Source organism: Pan troglodytes, chromosome 10, assembly GCF_028858775.2.
Source record: "Pan troglodytes isolate AG18354 chromosome 10, NHGRI_mPanTro3-v2.0_pri, whole genome shotgun sequence".
NCBI lineage: Eukaryota > Metazoa > Chordata > Mammalia > Primates > Hominidae > Pan > Pan troglodytes.
In genome coordinates, this window is record NC_072408.2 from 94,975,097 (window position 1) to 94,994,287 (window position 19,191).

Consider the following 19,191-nt stretch of genomic DNA (forward strand, 5'->3'; position numbering starts at 1 on the left):
AACCTATTAGAGGATGTGTTAATAAGTAGCAGAGACTAGTTTTCAAAGCTGAGAAATCTACCCTTTAAAAGCCATCCAGCCCTAATCAAGCCACTGGATAACTATAAGCACATGAGTGACCCCAGGCACAACTAACCGAAGAACCATAAACATACCTATATATTTGTGTGTGTGTGTGTGTGTGTGTGTGTGTGTGTATATATATATATATATATATAAAGATATATTGAAGAATTGAATTATTTTGAATGTATTCATTTTTAAGTACTTCAGATGCCTAACTTAACAAAGAAAACTTTCTCAGTACTTAAATAACTGATTAAATTTAGGAAATAAAACTTAAAACTACAGCAAATCCCAAGTTCTTATAAAAATTCCAATACTATTTGTGTATTTAGCTAATTATTATACTTTTCAACTACAGTTGTGAATCCAGAAACTACATAGTCAGTAGTTTAATATGTTTATTATGTTTAATATGTTTATTATACATATTATTATATATTTTAAAATTATAGTTATGCAGCTAATATATCAAAGTCTCCAGTATGTCAGATTCTCTTAAAGGTTGCAGTTACTCTAAAAAATCAGATGCATAATTTAATATTGTTTATTATGCATATTATTATATATTTTTATATATTTTTTAATTATTTAATTTATTTTAAATTATTTTATTTAACAATAATTTAACAGCTAATGTATCAAGTCTCCAGGATGTTAGATTCTCTTAAACATTGCAAGTACTCTAAAAATTAGATACATAAGTTGTTCCCAAGTATAACTTTAAAGCATTGAAACCACAGGTTTAATTTACTTTTTTCTTCTATTAATTTTAAACTTTCCTGTGGTTAGAACATTTAACCAAACAACAGTTTGTCACCCCAAGTGAATTGATGTTACCAAGCCAGTGGCCTGAGATTATTTATGGGAAGAGAGGTTTCTGACCTGTACACAAAACTTGATTTTTACCTACCCAAAGATAGATATCCTGAGTTGTTTCATTTGGTTTTTCTAAATTACAACATGTATATATAGCTGTCTTATATTGGATCCCATTTCCTGATTTCTGTATCTTTGTTTCTTAATATACTGTTTCATTTTACTAGTGTACCTTTTCTCCTAGTTTCTTGAAAAGGAACATCAGAGGTAAATTTTTTGAGACCTTTAATGACTTAGGTTTTTATTCTACTTTCCCACCTGGAAAACTTAGGTTTATTAATATAGAATTTTAGTTTAGAAATCAGTATTCCTCAGAAGTTTGAAGCATTACTCCTTTTTTATTTTGGAAGGGAATTTTTTGTTTTGTTTTGTTTCTAACAGCATTTTGGGTGAAAAAAAAAAGATTTTTGATTCCTGATCCTTACTCTGGAAACTTTTTTATTTCCAGAAGCTTTTAGAATCCTATTTGTTTTCAGTGTTGTAAAGTTTTACAGAATTTTGTGCCCAGTAGAAAAGGGATGGACGGTCTCAACCTAAAATATATGGACAGACTTTTTTTTACTTAGCCTTTATTTTCAATATGCTGCCTGTTCCCTGCTATCAGAGCCCCTATGTTTTAAATAATCCACAGAGGAAACCTCCAGTATTCTGCCTTGGAATAGGAGAGAAGGTTACTTGGCTTTATCCCGTAAGAGAGGGGGCTGACATAATGTCCCTGTTATCAGAGACCGTATGTTTTAAATAATCTACAGAGGAACTCTCCAGTCTTCTGCCTTGGAATAGGAGAGAAGTTTACTTGGCTTTATCCAGTAAGAGATGGGGCTGAGTTTCAACAATGTGATTAGCTTATGCTTCTTAGAAGTGGATGGCATTTTAGCTGCGCTTTTCTCTGGAGAATTAATATGCAATTACTTACCCACCTACTAAAATTGAACTTACTTGGAATAAATATGTTCCTTATTTTATCTTCATGATTTTTTTTCCAGTTTTTGTCCAGAAGTGCTTATACAAAAGATGGCTAATATTAACCTAAAAGAAATAACCTTAATAGTAGGTGTGGTTACTGCCTGCTATTGGAACAGCCTCTTTTGTGGTTTTGTTTTTGATGATGTTTCAGCAATACTGGATAACAAAGACTTGCATCCATCTACACCTTTAAAAACTTTATTTCAAAATGACTTCTGGGGAACCCCTATGTCTGAGGTAAGTAATTACTTATATATTACTTGTACATGTCTCAGATTTTGAAATATTCTGGTATTTTATTACTTCTAATTCTTTATCAACATTATCATCACAGCAGTTACAGATTTTTAACCCTAAAATTTTTATATGAAACGTAACATGTTTGTAATAAATTGAACAGGAAGCTGAGGATGAGTACTTTAAAGCAGTACTTGATTATTTCTTTGCCTGTGTACCTTGGCTGCTGCTTTTTTTTTTTTTTTTAACTTTTATTTTAGATACAGGGCTATATATGCAGGTTTGTCACGTGGGTATATTGCGTTATGCTGATGTTTGGGGTACCGATCTGTCACCCAGACAGCGAGTATAGTACCCAATAGGTAGTTTTGGCTTAACTTCTTAAAAATAGTATATATTTATGTGAAAAACAAATGTATAGGGAGAGCAATAGGTGTAATACATGCCTATTTCTTGCTAATTGACTTTATTTCTCTTTTTTCTGTCTTGTGAGTAAGGCAAAAGAGATGTGATATATTTCAACATTTTAAAATATGGCAACTTCAATATAAATAGATAAGAATTTAAGAGTAAAAATAGTAAGTACACATATTGCCAATTTCTCTTGCAGAAAAAGTGGTTATTACAAATTTTGAATCTTTGTCCTATCTCTTACATAATAGTTATTTAGGTTATATATCGAGAACCCAAAAGTTTAGTTCAATAATTTAATATTTTATTCATCCATGTGGTTCATTTTTATGAGGGTATTTTTACTGTTTTGAAGGTCACTGTTAAACTGTTTGGGATTAAACCCTTATCAGCTTGATATCATATAGAATGGATTCTAATTTTAGTTATGTCATATATTAGCTGTGTGAAATAGGTGAGAATACATCTTTCAGATGGAAAGTCATTTTCCTGATCTGTAAAAGAGGATAATTCCTTTCCAAAATAAAAAAGAGAGTAATGCTTCAAATTTCTGGGGGATATTGATTTCTAAACTAAAATTCTATATTAATAAACCTAAATTTCCCAGGCGGAAAAGTAGAATAAAAACATAAGTCATTTAAGGTCTCGAGTAATAAATGAATTACTTTATCTACACTACCTGGCACATAGATATTGAATAAATTGTTGAAACATAACATGTAACTCTCTGCAATGTTAACAGTATGTTTCTCGGTCATTGTGGCCTCTTTCCCCATTCCCCAAATTTGGAAGCCTCTCAAGGTTAGGGATGGAATCTTTCATTCCTCTGATCACAATCACATATAATTATTTTGTCTTGTTTAGTAAGAAGACTTTATTCGCCTTTTTGTTCTCACCCAATTCTAGCTTTTGAAAAAAAATCTTTTGATAGTAAGGGGGAAACTATGGCCCTATTATACATTATTCTAGACAGCTTGTCCTCCTGTATACCTACCTTTGATCTCCAGAGACCCTCAGAACTATGTGTCCATTCCCTCAATTTATGCTAGTATCTGTTATGATTTTAATCGTAATGTTGAGGTTTTGAACTGATGGTTTAGCTGGCCATATTAAATGGTCTCATTTTCTAGATTAGGCTATTCTTGTATTGCTATAAAGAAATACCTGAGACAGGGTAATATATAAGAAAAGAGGTTTTATTGGCTCACAGTTCTATCAGCTGTACAAGAAGCATAGCAGCATCTGCTTCTGGGGAGGCCTCAAGAAGCTTGCAGTCATGGCGGAAGGGGAAGCGGGAGCAGGCACTTCACAGCAAAAGCAGGAGCAAGAGGAGTACGGTGGGAGGTGCTACACAGTTTTGAACAGCCAGCTCTCTCAAGAACTCATTGTAGCAAATACAGTACCAAGTGGGGTGGTGCTAAACCATTCATAGGAAATCCACCCTGATAATCCAATCATTTCCCACCAGGCCCCACTTCCAATATTGGGGATTACATTTTGATATAAGATTTGGGCAGGGACACACACATATCACATACCATGGTGTCAGTGATCTGTTCAGTGATTTTCTCAGCTTTGCAGATTGAAAATTTGGTTTTGTTCAGAAAGCCCGTAAGCAGATGGACTAAGAAAAAGACTCATATGTTCTGACAGAATGGATGAACAAACTAGAATAACAGTTTATTAAGAGTGAAGAGTGTAGTTGTGTAGTTTCCTTGTATTTTCTGATGGGCATATTCTCTCCCTGAAGGCAAATGTGACACTAGGGAAAATTATTCTAGGTAATTCTTAGGTGTCATAGGTTTCATGATAAGCCTGGAATTAGCATATTCAAAGATCTAATCATTGATATCATCAAGTTATGATAGCCTAGAATATACGTGTCCACACGTATCTTACAAGAATTTTTGTACCAATGTAGGTCTTAAAAACACATTTTGGGCTTAGGACATTCTCCTAAGCCATATAAATACTGCTGTATTAGGGGTCTTTGGACTCATGTGAACCTCTCAGTGTTTAGATTATCTCTCTAGTAGGCTTATGCTATAGATATGTGCTGCTCTATTTATTGACAGTTCATTGGATCTCAACCCTGACTGCCGTATTAGAATTTGCCTGGGGCATTTAAAAGAATGAAAACATATTACCAAGGCTCTGTACAAACCTGTTATTTCATATAATCTCAGAGTGGGATATAGGTATCAATATTTTTGTCTTATTTTGTGTGTGTGTGTGTTTAGTTGTTGTTTTGTGTGGGAGGGAGGGTGGGGCTTTTGTTTAAGTCATCCAGGTGATTATTTGGTATAGCCGTGGCTGAGAGCGAGGGGGCTGTAATGAGCCACCTTCCTCTGGCATTTGGCCTATGAAGTACCTTGTGCTAAGGTAACTTCTGCAAATATTTTATCTCATTATGATTTTGCCATCCCTATATTGAGATTCACATTAACAGGGAACTGTTAGCTTAATCATTCATTATACTGTTGTGTATTTTTATTGCCAACTAATATGAGTAATTTTTTCTTTAATATGCCCAAAAGTAATAATGATCTGAATTGTTTTATTCATAATGGCCCTAGGTGTTTTCACAAAGTAAACTTAGTATCTAATAGGCTGATGATTATTTGTCACAGTGGAATCTGAAATAGATCCCTAATGAGTTATGTGAATAATTATGTTAATAATTGGTCTGTCTTGTTAGTTGGTCATCACCTATAGTATATGTATGTCTAATAGTCCTAACTGAACAATTATGTATACTGCAATTCAAAATACATATTCCCTTCTACTTTCTGAGTACATCCTTTCACCTAGAATATATGTTCCATTGTAGCCACAGTGACATTTCAGGTACTCAAAGGGTTTCTAGAGTCCTTTTCTACTTTCTAGTACAAATCATGTCAGTTCAATACAGTGCCTTAAAAATAGCTTTATATGCCTGAGATGAAATTTGAAGGATGTAAAGGAATGAGGCAAGCAGGAAAGAACATTCTAAGTAGATAGTACATTATGGAGTATATAGTCAGTACAGAGTTACTAAAATGTTCCTAATTTCAAGATGAGAAAGATTTATTCTTTGTGTTTCCTAATGTTCCCTAGTAAGGATGAACAGGCTTAAGTCTACTTGTGTGCCAGAAAGTTACAGCAAAATATGATAGGAAGTAGAAGAGCAAAGAAGCTGAATATGGATGCGTATATTAGTCTGTTTTGCGTTAGTATAAAGGAATACCTGGTAATTTATAAGGAAAATATGTTTATTTGGCATATGGATCTGCACACTGTACAAGCATGGCAACAGCGTCTTCTTGGCTTCTGGTGAGGCCTTGAAAGTTTTACTACCTGTAGAAGGTGAAGGGGGAGCAGGTGTATCACATGGTGAGAGAGGGAGCAAGAGAGAGGGGAGGAGGTTCCAGGCTCTTTTAAGCAACCAGCTCTCACATGAACTCATTACAGTGGGGAAGACACCAAACCATTCATAAAGGACCCACCCCCAATGACCCAAACATCTCCCACCAGGCCCAACCTTCAACATTTCAACCTCCTCATATTTCAGCGTGAGATTTGGAGGGGACAGACATCCAAACTATGTCAATGCCCTTTGTATAAAACTACAAAAAATAACTTGATTAATATTTTATATATATTTGAACTGTGTGTTTTATTCTTAAATCTGGTTTGGTTTTGTGTTAGGGAAAGAAGTATTTCTGATTAAATGTAACTTAATATTTAAAAAGAGATTCAGTACTTTACATGAAATTTTATTTATTACCAAAGGAGAATACCACAAGAATGGTGTCTATTTTCATATTCTAAGAAAGTTTTTACTCTTGTATTACTCTCTGTAATTTGGGAATTCCTAGTTTAATATATTCAGATTTACACATTATGGAGATGTTTTTCATAAAACAGCTAGACAATACCTTTTTGAGTCATCACTATTTTAATTGAACTGGTAAGCATTCTGTTCTTACATTTCCTTTTGAAGATCTAGCCAGTAGTTACATGAACTTTTGTATTGCTAATAGATATGGAGGCAGGCTTTGGAGAGAATCCTGTGCTCTAACTTGACCAATGCCGGCATTGTCTTTTTTAAAAATTGTTATATTGAAGAGGAATTAATTGTCAAATGTCCTTTTACTGTTAGTTCTCTGACCACTGTATATCAAGGAGGAAATTAACCTTGTTTGTGGACTAAGGAAATAGAAAAACACAGATTATAAAACTGTATTTTATTTTTGTGTTACTCTTAGGACATTTCATATTTTATTGTTATTTCTCAGTAAAATGTAGATATTAATATCTTTAATGGTAAATGCAGTGATGAGCTTTTGTACCCTGTTGGACCAAGGTACTTTAATAATCACTGATTGTTTTTTCCTTGTAGGAGAGAAGCCACAAGTCTTACCGTCCCTTAACAGTATTGACATTTCGCTTAAATTATTTGTTAAGTGAACTAAAACCAATGTCATATCATCTCCTGAATATGATTTTTCATGCTGTGGTTAGTGTGATATTTCTCAAAGTATGCAAACTTTTTCTGGACAACAAGAGTAGTGTGATTGCTTCTTTACTTTTTGCAGTGCACCCAATACACACAGAAGCAGTAAGTAAAACTATGAACTGACTTTTTTTCTTTTTCCTTTTTTACAAATCCTGCACAGTGATTATAATGGTATATATTTTTAAGAAAAAAAAATTAACCCTACTTTAATCCAAATATTTGAAGACTCTTAAATTTGTACAGTTAATTCTTAACTTTCTAGTATGCAAAGTCTAACTTCCTACTGTGTAAAATTTTTAAATTTTAACATTTTTGAAACATAAACATTTTTTATTCAATAATATAAAATATGTTTAGAAATATATACATGAATACAGTTCTTCGGTCACTTTTTTTAATGAACAAGATTTCTAAGGACTATTTAAAGTTTATTGTCTTTTTAAACTTTATTTTTCAGATTTATTATGAGATGTAACTTTCTGAATTTATGGTGCCTTTGTATATTAAGAACATTCATATTTTAAGAAAATATGTAAGAAGTACTTAAGTTCTAGATATTCTACCATATTTAAGTGGTTACCATTGGAGAAAGCTGGATAAAGAGTACACAAGATCTCTCTTTACTAGTTTTGAAACTTCCTATAAGTCTTATTATTATTTCAAAATAAATTTAAAAAATTATATACTGTTAAGAGTCACTAATAAATGTCTATTTATGTAAGATTCACAAATTCACCACCTGAGGGCACCCAAAGAATGTTTAAGAAACAAATGTGCACTTGAAAAGTTACGGAAATTAAAGTATTTTTACCATTATATATAGTAATTTTTCAAGATATTCTTTATTAATATGAACCCCCTTCGTTTTTCCTTTCTAGGTAACGGGAGTTGTTGGAAGAGCAGAACTTTTGTCATCTATCTTTTTTCTAGCAGCTTTTTTGTCATATACCAGATCAAAAGGACCAGACAATTCCATAAGTACATGTCTCACATTTGATTTTTTTTAATAGTGCTAAAACTTGATTAAGGAATTTTTATTTACTCCAAGTGCTTCTTATAACACATTATATACCACATTTGGGATTTATCTTTATGTATTATTTTACTTTAGCATATGTGAAAATATGAAATATGTAACATTGCTAGTATTTAGGAAGTATGTGTATAATTTATATTTTTATCTTGAGCTAATAGATTTTATATGATCTAATTTTAAAAACCAAATAACCTTAGAATAGAAGAGTTTTAGAGTTAGTCCTAGTTCCATCTTCTGTTATCTATTAATGATATAGATTCCAGTATTTCAATTGTCTTTGGATAAATAACACCTGGTAGACTGTCATATTGTTTAGGTAAGGTTAAAAGCCTCTTAGAATATAACTTTTATTGTGTATTGATCATAGCTATTTATTGAGCTCCTACCTTGTGACCTACCCTGGAAAGTGCTTCGAATACGTTAGCTCATTACTCTTAATGATTCCTGGCATTATCAGAAAACAAGTTCCAGGCAATAAAAATGATTTTTTTCAAGTGTGGGCACAGTGGGCAGAAACCTTTAAGTTCTTGGGGAAGGGGCAGATTATCTCACTGTAGTTCCAAGGTACTCATGACAAGAAGACTAGTTTTATGTGTGGAAACTGAGGTTCAAGAAACACATGATTTAGCCAAACATCTTAAGAGTGTTCTGGATTTGTAATAGTAGGTTTGCCTTTGCTGCTCTGCATAATGCCTTCTTAAAACAATTTGAGTGGCAGCATAGCATAGTACTTAAAAGCATGGACTAAAGAGTCTGGTTTCAAATTCTAGCTCCACTGTTTATTTACTAGTTCCATTCACCGTAATACATCAGGCAAATTAACCTCTCTGTGCTTAACATTTATTTATCTGTTAAATGTGCATAATAATAGTCCCCTACCTGTGCAGTGCATCATGTAGTAGGAGGTACTTTTGTAACTAATATGGAATTGCAGACCAGTATCCTCTTTAAGTACCATCCTCACCAAAGCCTGAATGGTAAAGTTAGAAAATACTGTGGTCTACAGGATTATAATCAGGCTCTCAATTACCTGTCTAATCATATCTTCTGCCATTCTTGCCCTAGCTGTCTTCACTATAGCTAGATAGACCTTCTTGCTGTTCCCAAACAGGCAGAGCACCCACCTTTATACCTGCGTTTCCCATTATTGAATTTTCTTCCCTTAGATCTTTATGTAGTAGTCTCATTTATACACTATTCTATATTATCAGGCCTCAGCTTAAGTATTTCTGTCTTAGAAAAGCCTTCCCTGTTCTAACTGAAATAGCTTTTCACCATATTATATCTTTTGTTCCAAATACTTGTACTTGGTGCTTTTTAATGATTTCTTATTCTTTACAATTCTAATATCTTGCCGTATTTCCTTAAGAATTACTTATTTGGGCTGGGTGCAGTGGTTCACGCCTGTAATCCCAGCACTTTGGGAGGCTGAGGTGGGCGGATCACATTGTCACCAGTTTGAGACCAGCCTGGGCCAATGTGGTGAAATCCTGTCTCTACTAACAATACAAAAATTAGCCAGGCGTAGTGGCGGGCACCTGCAGTCCTAGCTACTCGGAAGAATGAGGCAGGAGAATCGCTTGAACCTGGGAGGCGGAGGTAGCAGTGAGTCGAGATCACGCCACCGCACTCCAGCCTGGGAGACAGAATCCATCTCAAAACAAAAAAAAAAGAATTATTTGAAATTCTTGGTCTGTCTCTTTAAGTAATTCTGATTTAGTAGTATATGTTATTATGTTTGTTCTCTCTGTTTTATGATTGTTGTATCCTTCAGATATTTAGTTGTTTTGGTTTGTGAGCGCAAGCCACATGTTCTTCTAAAGTTATAAACTACTGTGCCTGTTAAAGGGAAAGGCCAGGGCCACTCTTTGTTCATCCTGTGAGTCTGAAGGGATGAAAGGAATTATAAACCAGGATATAAAGTTCCAGGTTCGGCAGAGCTGCTGTGGATCACTGTTGTTCCTACCAGTGCTACTAGGCACACTCCCTGTTTTCTTTAAGAGAATCAGCATTAAGAGGCCAGTCCACCATCCCTCTGCATTTAAATGGTAGCTCTGTGGAAGTTACTGCCTAGGAGTGATTGGTTGGTTTGTACCTTTTAAAAAATATCTACCTCTTACCCCATCAAGACTTCTGAAGTGCTCTGCTTTTACCTCTGGAACACCCACTAGCCATTGTAGCTGTGGATTTCTGCAGTAACAGAGCAGAGAGTCATCTACCCAAAGCAGTCAGGAGAGGATAGAACAAAAGTTAAAAAAAAAAATTCCCACTCTTGTCTTCTGCCTTAAATGTAATCCCTCATAACACTCACAGAACCACACATGCTTAAAATAACCTCGAAATGCTAAGGTTTTTTGTGTGTGTGTGTGTTTTGTTTGTTTTTACAAAAAATGCCTTAGAAACTATTTTTCCCTCTTACTTACCTTTTTCCAGGGTTGATTTTTGGGGAAAGGACCAACAGGTCCAGCTAGTTCACCATTTGACCAAAACAAAAACAGAGTAATGTTGTTTTCTATACCTTTAACTTGCATTTCTGAAAATACTCATTTCTAACCTGAAAATACGTAGTTTACATTTTTCTTTTGTTTATTGCTTTCTCACAATAGAACGTGACCTTCCTTAGGGTAGGTAACTTTTTCTCCATTTTTTGATCTTCATTTCCTAAAATGATTCCTAGTTTACAGTAGGTGTTTAGTATGAGTATATTGAAGAAATAAGTAAGTGAATGAATGTAATGTATTTTAAATTCTAATTGAAAAAATACAGAAATCTACCTTGGACCTCTCTTTATCCTCTTAACCACTGTGATACTTTGTACTCTTAGTAATTTTACCCTTGAAGCCACAGTTTCCATATCATCTTTGTATTCCCTATTGTATCTAGTATACACTGGCCTGTGCAAAGGTTTTCAAGTTGTAATTATTTATATTCATTTTAACTTCTATATTCATGTCCCATACCCCTTTTGTAAATATGGTGATCCAATTTCAGGGCTTTACACTTGATTTTTTATTACTTTGGGTTTCTGCTTAAATATCCACTTGTCATCAATATCACTACTCATCTTTCCCAGTGGTACTATTTTTATTTCCCTTCATCCTCTTTTTTTCTCTGTAACACTTACACTTTGTCACCATTTGACAGAGTATATTATTACTTGTCTCTCTTCCCTATACCCTTGAAATGTAGTAGATACTTAAAATAACTGTTTGAATAAGTGATTGCTGAAGATGTGTTTCTTTTACATATGTAGAGTCAGTTTAGAAGCCTGTATTTTGAAATGGGAATGGATTTAAGTGTCCTTAACTTATTTACCAGGTGTACTTGTTTTGGACAAAATCACATGTAACTTTTAACCACAGTGATCTGATTATAAAATCAAAGTGTTTATATAGTAATATAGTCACTAGAGGCTGAAGAACTGAAGTGATTGGTTTCAGTAAGACATTTGCATTTATTACTCTTAGTTGAGATGGAATTCAAGTTTGTAAAAGGTAACCATTTGCTTTTTCTTCCTTGAAGTAGAAATACAAATTACTGAGAAGCTCTGAATTTAAAATCAGAAGAACCATGTTAAAGTCTTGGTCTCCTTATTCTTTGTTACTTTTTAAAAAATACCTCTACAATTCTTTCCTCATCTTAAAAATGGGTATGATTACATCCATGTTCTTACTCCATAGAGTGATTTTAAGATTCAGTGAAATAATATATGCCAAACTGGCTATATAAACTGTTTAAAATATCTGCTTTCAATGCTATTAGTTCCTATGAGTTTTTATGTAGACATACACATCCATTCATACTATTCTCTATATCCTTCATTTGCCTAGCTTACTCTCACCCCTGTTTATTTCTACATCCACCTTTCCCAATTTTTCCATGTCCTGTATATCCTTCAAGGGCCAACATTAGGTCCAGCCTGTTTTGTAAATAACCATCTTCTGATTTCTTCCTCTATGAATTTCTTGTTGAATTTAGCATTGTAGTATAATATAATCTATTATATTAGTATTGATGTTTTGGCCTAATGAGATTATAGGATTTTTTTTAAGGAAAGAGTATTATTATACTTAGTATCTGCAACAGTTTCATGGGTTTGGTTTTTTTCATTGATTTCTTTGTTTTCGGTTATTTTTTCTTTCAGTAATTTTAGTCTATAGAGTACTTTGAAAACAATTTCAAAAATGTGTATTTCTATATTAAGCCCAATGACAAAAGAAAATGTATTCAATTCATGAATTCTGTTCTTGTTTATATTTAGATTTAAGTCAATTGTTTGAATTTTTGCTTTAGTTAATAGTCTTAATAAAAACCGAGGTCACGGCCGGGCACAGTGGCTCACGCCTGTAATCCCAGCACTTTGGGAGGCCGAGGTGGGCAGATCACCTGAGGTCGGGAGTTCAAGACCAGCCTGACCAACATGGAGAAATCCCGTCTCTACTAAAAAATACAAAATTAGCCAGGCATGGTGGTGCATGCCTGTAATCCCAGCTACTCGGGAGGCTGAGGCAGGAGAATCACTCAAACCTGGGAGGCAGAGGTTGCAGTGAACTGAGACCGTGCCATTGCACTGTAGCCTGGGCAACAAGAGCGAAACTCCGTCTCAAAAAAAAAAAAAAGGAAAAAAAAAAAAAGAAAAGCAAACTGAGATCACACAGTCATATACTACCAGATCTTTTTTTAAACTAGAAAAGAATTAGAGATTATAGTTTTTCATAGGAAAACTGAAGCCTGGAAAAGCTGCCCAAACTCACAAGTTCACAATGAACTTTCACAGTTCATTACTCTTTAGTCAAATTACTACTACATGGTAGACACTTACTTAAAGTCGATGAAGTATGTTTTTCATTTAAATAGAACTTATAGTCTATTGCAAATTTTTTGAAGAATAGTATTTATTTAAGTGCCTATTGTTAACCACTTTCATTTTAGTTTTTATAAAAATGGGCTAGACACAATGGCTCGTGCCTGGAATCCCAGCATGGTGGGAGGATGGCTTGAGGCCAAGAGTTTGAGACCAGCCTGAGCAGCATAGCCACACCCTGTCTCTACAGAAATAAAGAAAAAAAAATAGCCAGATGTGGTGGCACATGCCCGTAGTCCTATTTGGGAGGCTGAGGCAGATGGATTGCCTGAACTTCAGAATTCAAGGCAGTAGTGAGCTATGAGCACACCACTGCACTTACTCCAGCCTGAGTGACAGGGCCAGACCGTGTCTTAAAGAAAAAAAAAAAAAGTATAGTACCCTACTTTTCCCAATACTTCTAAATTGTAAGTTTTTAATAATTTATCAGTTTAATAAGGTATAAAGATATCTGTCATAATTTCAGGAATTTGTCTTCATTTCAGAATGATAGCTCATTAATTATGACACACAAACCTGTAAATTTCTCTTCTCCAAATTCACCACCCTACCTTTGTTTTAAAAGTTAGTATTTGATTAAATAATTTTTCTCTTTGTAAAAAATTTCAGTTCAAATTATACATGTTGATATTTTGCTTTGAATGTATAAAGTAAAAATTATTAAATTTAAGTATATTTTAAAATATGTACTACTAATTAATGAGAAATAGCACTCACATGGATATGGAATCACAAAGTTTAAAATATATTTTTTTGATGTTATAAAATTGTTTTCTGAATTTTTATATTTTCTGTTCTCAAATTGCAGTATGGACTCCAATTGCCTTGACAGTGTTTTTAGTGGCTGTTGCAACATTATGTAAAGAACAAGGAATAACAGTTGTAGGAATTTGCTGTGTGTATGAAGTGTTTATTGCCCAGGGGGTAAGCCAAACTATAAATATATAAATTTTCTTATTGATATATTTTATCCTAGTTGAATCAAATTTTATTTATTTTTATTTTCTAAATGTATCATTATGTAAATTAATGTGTTTACCAATAATAATAACAGAAATCATGTTTTATCCTCATACCTACTGAAAATTACTTAACATTTTATGATACTTTAAGTGTTTTAAGAACTGTATTTTAAATTTCAATAATGGAATCATTAGGCAGCTTGGAAAAGTATGCAATAGTACTGTACAGTATAATTCATTATTAGGTAAGACTGTTGAGCTCAGTTTTATTCATTATTAGCTTCACACATTCTTCCACATTAATTTTATAATTATACTTGTATCTAATCTTGCAATTAGAAAGTACTACAGTATTGAAAACATTGAGATATGTTGTTATTTGTTGCTTAAAACATTTCTTTTCTTTTTCAGTATACTTTGCCATTACTATGTACTACTGCTGGACAGTTTCTCCGTGGAAAGGGTAGCATTCCATTTTCTATGCTGCAGACACTAGTAAAACTCATTGTCTTGATGTTCAGTACATTATTACTTGTTGTGATTAGAGTCCAGGTTATTCAATCCCAACTTCCAGTATTCACCAGGTATGAAATTCTGGTTCTTTGTTTTCTCCATTCTTTTTTTTAACTTTAGATTTTAATGATCATAAATGTTGAAGAAAGTATTTTGTTTATTTTGTTTTTTAACAGTTTTATTAAGCTATAATTAACATATTTTTTAAACTGCATATATTTAAAATTTATGTACTGATAATTTTTGACATATATATACACCCTTAAAGCCCCCACAATAAAGATAATGAATGACCCATCCCAAACTGGTTAAGTGTCAAGGTTAGTGTTAATTTAGTCTCCTATATCCTCAGTGATTTTTGTCTACTCATTCTGTCAGTTACTGAGAGATGTTGAAATCTCTGACTATACTTGTAGATTTCGCTATTTCTCCTTGCACTTCTATTGGTTTTTGTTTTGTGTGTTTTTGAAGCTCTGCTATTAGGTGCGTAAACAACTAGGATTGTCAAGTCATCTTGAGGAACTGATCCCTTTGTCATTATTAAATGAGCTTCATCCGTAGTAATAGTCTTTACTCAGAAATTCACTTTTTCTTATCACAGCTGTCTTTCGTTAGTGTTATGTGGTGTATCTTTTTCCATCTTTTTACTTTTTACCTGTCTATGCTTTTATTTATAAAGAGGATTTCTTGTAGCATCCATACAATTTGGTCTTCTTTTGTTGTTTGGTCAGATAATCTGACTTTTAGATGGGATATATCATTGATTTATATTTAATTTGATAATTGATATAGTTTGATGGAAATCTTTCATCTTGCTAAAATTGTTTTCTCTTTGTCCCATCTATTCTTTGTTCCCTTTTTTCTCTCTTTCCACCTTCCTTTGGATTCTTTTTTTAATATTTCATTTTATCTCCTTGTTGGCTTATTAGCTATAAATCTTTGTTGTTTTAGTGTTGCTTTAGGGATTTTAGAACATCCTCTGCTTATCACAGTTTACCTTCAAGGAATATTCTAATTTCGAATATATATATAAAATAAAAAATATCAGTGTATATATAGTATAAATATATATAATATACATTTTATATATGTAAGAACTTAACTTTTGTGCAGTTTGCTTATGTTTTCCTTGAACATACATCGCTTTAAACAATTGTCTTGGAGGAATTTAAATAATAAAAAAGTATTTTACATTAACCATGAGTCACCATTTCCAGTGTTCTTTATTCCTTTGTTGGATAAGATTTTTATCTGGTACTATTTTTCCTTTTACCTGAAGGAATTTCTTTAGCACTTCTGATTAAAAATATCAGGTTTTGAAAGATATTTTCTCTGAGTGGAGAATTCTACACTGGCTTTTTCATTCAGTATTCTGAAAATGTAAATCTACTGTCTTCCGGCTTTTATTGTTTTCAGTGGGAAAACCTCTATCATCCTTATCTCTTTATGCTAGTGTATGTTATGTGTATTTTTTCTATGCCTGTTTTTAATATTTCCTGTTTACCATTGTTTCTTATGTATTTATGTTTCTTGTGCTTAGGTAAACTGAGCTTCTTGAAATCTGTAGATTTTAATTTTGTATAAATTTTGGAAAATGTTTAGCTAGTCTTCAAATATTTTTGCCATCTTTTCTTTTTCCTCTTTTTCTTGTATGTCAGTTAAGTAAGTTTCTTGAAGTTGTTGCACTGATTCTCTGTTTTTTTCCCTCAATCTTTTACCATTTTTAGTTTGGATAGTTTCTTTTGCTATATCAAGTTCACTAATCTTTTTTCTGCAATATCCAATCTACTCTTAATTTCATCTAGTTGTTTCTTACCTCTGAATCTGTTTTCATCTTCAGAAGGAAGTCTGATTTGAGTCTTCTTTTATATCTTCTATATCTCTACATGTTCTATTGCTTTAATGTCCTTGCCTACTAATTCTATCATCTGTGTCATTCCTTGGTCAGTTTTTATTGAATAAATTTTCTCTTCATTATAGGTTGTATTTCTCTGCTTCTTTGCATGTGTGGTAATTGTTGAACAGATACCATTTGTGAATTTTACCTTAATGTATTCTATAAATTTTGAGTTTTATTCTGGAATGCATTTAAGTTACTTGGAAAATGTTTCATCTTTCAGTCTTGCTTTTTTTCTTTCTTCTTTTTTTTTTTTTTTTTGAGATTAGAGTTTCGCTTTTGTTGCCCAGGGCTGGAGTGCAATGGCACAATCTCGGCTCACCGCAACCTCCACCTCCCAGGTTTAAACGATTCTCCTGCCTCAGCCTACTGAGTAGCTGAGACTACAGGCATGTGCCACCACGCCCAGCTGATTTTTGTATTTTTAGTAGAGATAGGGTTTCTCCATATTGGTCAGGCTGATCTTGAACTCCTGACCTGAGGTGATCCGCCCGCCTCAGCCTCCCAAAGTGCTGAGATTACAAGCATGAGCCACTGCGCCCAGCCCAGTCTTGCTTTTAAGCTTTGTTTTGTGGGACCACAATAGCATTTAGGATAAGACTAATTTCACTTCACTACTGATGCAAGATCTTTTTGACTATTGGATGTGAACTGTAAATTACGAAGATTTCCACACTGTCTGCCGCGGAACTATTCCTGGCTCGGTATATTTGGGAATTTTTAACTCTAATGCATTCAGGAGGTTTTTGCCTGATTGTATTAGTTTTCTGAAGGCTGCTGTAACAAATAACTACAAACTGAATCGCTTAAAATAACAGAAATTTGTTCCCTCACAGTTCAAGAGGCCAGAAATACCAAATCAGTATGTCAGCACAATTGGTTCCTTCTGGAGGCTCTAAGGAAGAATTTGTTCCATAACTGTCTGCTGGTTTCTGGTGGTTGCTAGCAGTCTTTGGCATTCCTTGGCTTGTAACTCCATCACTTCAATCTACTTTGTCTTCACATTGCCTTCTTTTCCAGTGTATCTCTTTCTTCTCTTTTTATGAGGACCCCAGTCGTTGGATTTAGGTCCCACCCTAACCCAGTGTGACCTCATCTTAACTAATATTGGCAGAAACTATTTTCAAATAACACCACATTCTGAAGTTAGGGTAGACATGAATTTTTTAGAAATATGATTCAACCCACTACACCGACCATGGGTATTTCCTCACATATATGTGCTGATTTGAACTCATCAATATCGGGCCAGGTGTGGTGGCTCACGCCTGTAATCCCAGCACTTTGAGAGGCCGAGGTGATCACTTGAGGTCAGGAGTTTGAGACCAGCCTGGCCAACGTTGGGAAACCTCATCTCTACTAAAAATAGAAAAATTAGCCAGCGTGGTGGTGCACGTCTGATCCCACCTACTCGGGAGGCTGAGGCACAAGAATGGTTTGAACCTGGGAGGCAGAGGTTGCAGTGAGCCAAGACTGTGCCATGGCATTCCAGCCTGGGTGACAAAGCAAGACTTTGTCTCAAAAAAAAAAAAAAAAAAAAAAAAAAAACTCATCAATATTGAAAACTGGAGAGAGACCCTCTACAGATGTCTCAGGTTCTCTTTCTCAGCAGCTTTCTTCTGTCTGGATTCTGCCTCACTAATTCTAGCCCCCCGCACTCCTAGGGCTCCCAACTTCGTACTCTCAATTCAGTATACCACTGGGCTCAGCCTGGGTTCCCTCTTGCTGTTTTACTGACTAAAAACTCTATCCAGGTACTAAACTCTTTCCAGAAAAAGCTCCCCTTATTTGTTTTTCTTCTCTCAGGTATTACAGTCCTTTTTCACCTTATGCTCAGTATGTTTAAAAAAAAATTATACCTCTTATACAGTTTTTTAGTTGTTTAAGGCTAGAAAGCAGAAGATATAGTGAATTTTAAGTCTGCATATCATATTTATCTACTTTAACATTTAGCCTTTTTTCATTTCACCTGACTTGGCTAAAATTTAAAATGAAATTTATACTATTTCCCTGTTCAATTTTAAGTTATTGCCATTACATGCAAGAACTTTTATTTTTAACAAAAGGCCAACATGTTATTCACATTATGTTACATGATCGTGCATTGCTGGCGCTGGGTAGAATAAATTTTATTCGGATAATTTTTAAACCCAAAACTGTGTGATATTTTCACATAACTATCCTCCCTAGCATTTTTTTTTCTTTAAAGAATAATTACTTGTTAATGTCCTGGATTTTTATCTCTGAGTCTAGCAACTCGTGCAGATATTACAGTATTGGAAATAGAGAAGATTGAATTGTTTATATAAGACTTCGGATTTCCTTCTTAGTTTCATTGGTTTTCTGTTATTCCTTTTAGAGAATTTGAATCAACTATTTTCTATTTCCCTATCTACAGTCTAAAAATATAGTTTATAGGTGTGAATTTATGTATGTGTTAGTAAGTATGAATATGCTGCTTATAGCATATAAATATTTTCCAAATAAAGCATTTCAACATTGTGTATATATGTTTGTGTATGTGTGTATAAATTCTATTACCCTCTGAAGTTGGATTTAATATAATTTGATTTATTTTGACATTAACTCTTTCTTTAAATCAGCTATCCTAAATAAACTGTAATTTTTAAAACTAAACTCCGAATAGTGAATTATAGGCAAAAAGATAACTTTTTATTCAGTTCTGCTGGTTATTTTGAGAATTCAAGTTCAGACTCAAGATTTATTATTTTATCTGAAAAATAATATGTAAGTTGTGAGATTCCGTATGAAAATTTTGAAATGATATTATTTGTTCAAATAGTATTTATTTTTATCAAATATTTGATATGTTTTCAGAAAATCAAGTCAAATAAGTGGCAGTAG

General features: G+C 33.5%; 1 protein-coding gene across 2 annotated transcripts in view; it reads left to right on the forward strand.

The window, feature by feature from the left end:
* Positions 1-19,191, forward strand: part of TMTC3 (transmembrane O-mannosyltransferase targeting cadherins 3) — a 57,182-nt gene that overhangs the window by 4,159 nt on the left and 33,832 nt on the right. For both annotated transcript variants that reach the window (XM_063785961.1, XM_522486.8), the window contains exons 2-6: positions 1,929-2,145; positions 6,938-7,156; positions 7,933-8,032; positions 13,763-13,878; positions 14,328-14,500. In XM_063785961.1, the coding sequence (XP_063642031.1) occupies positions 1,957-2,145; positions 6,938-7,156; positions 7,933-8,032; positions 13,763-13,878; positions 14,328-14,500 (797 nt within the window). In that variant the 5' untranslated portion in view covers positions 1,929-1,956. The remainder of the gene's footprint in view (positions 1-1,928; positions 2,146-6,937; positions 7,157-7,932; positions 8,033-13,762; positions 13,879-14,327; positions 14,501-19,191) is intronic.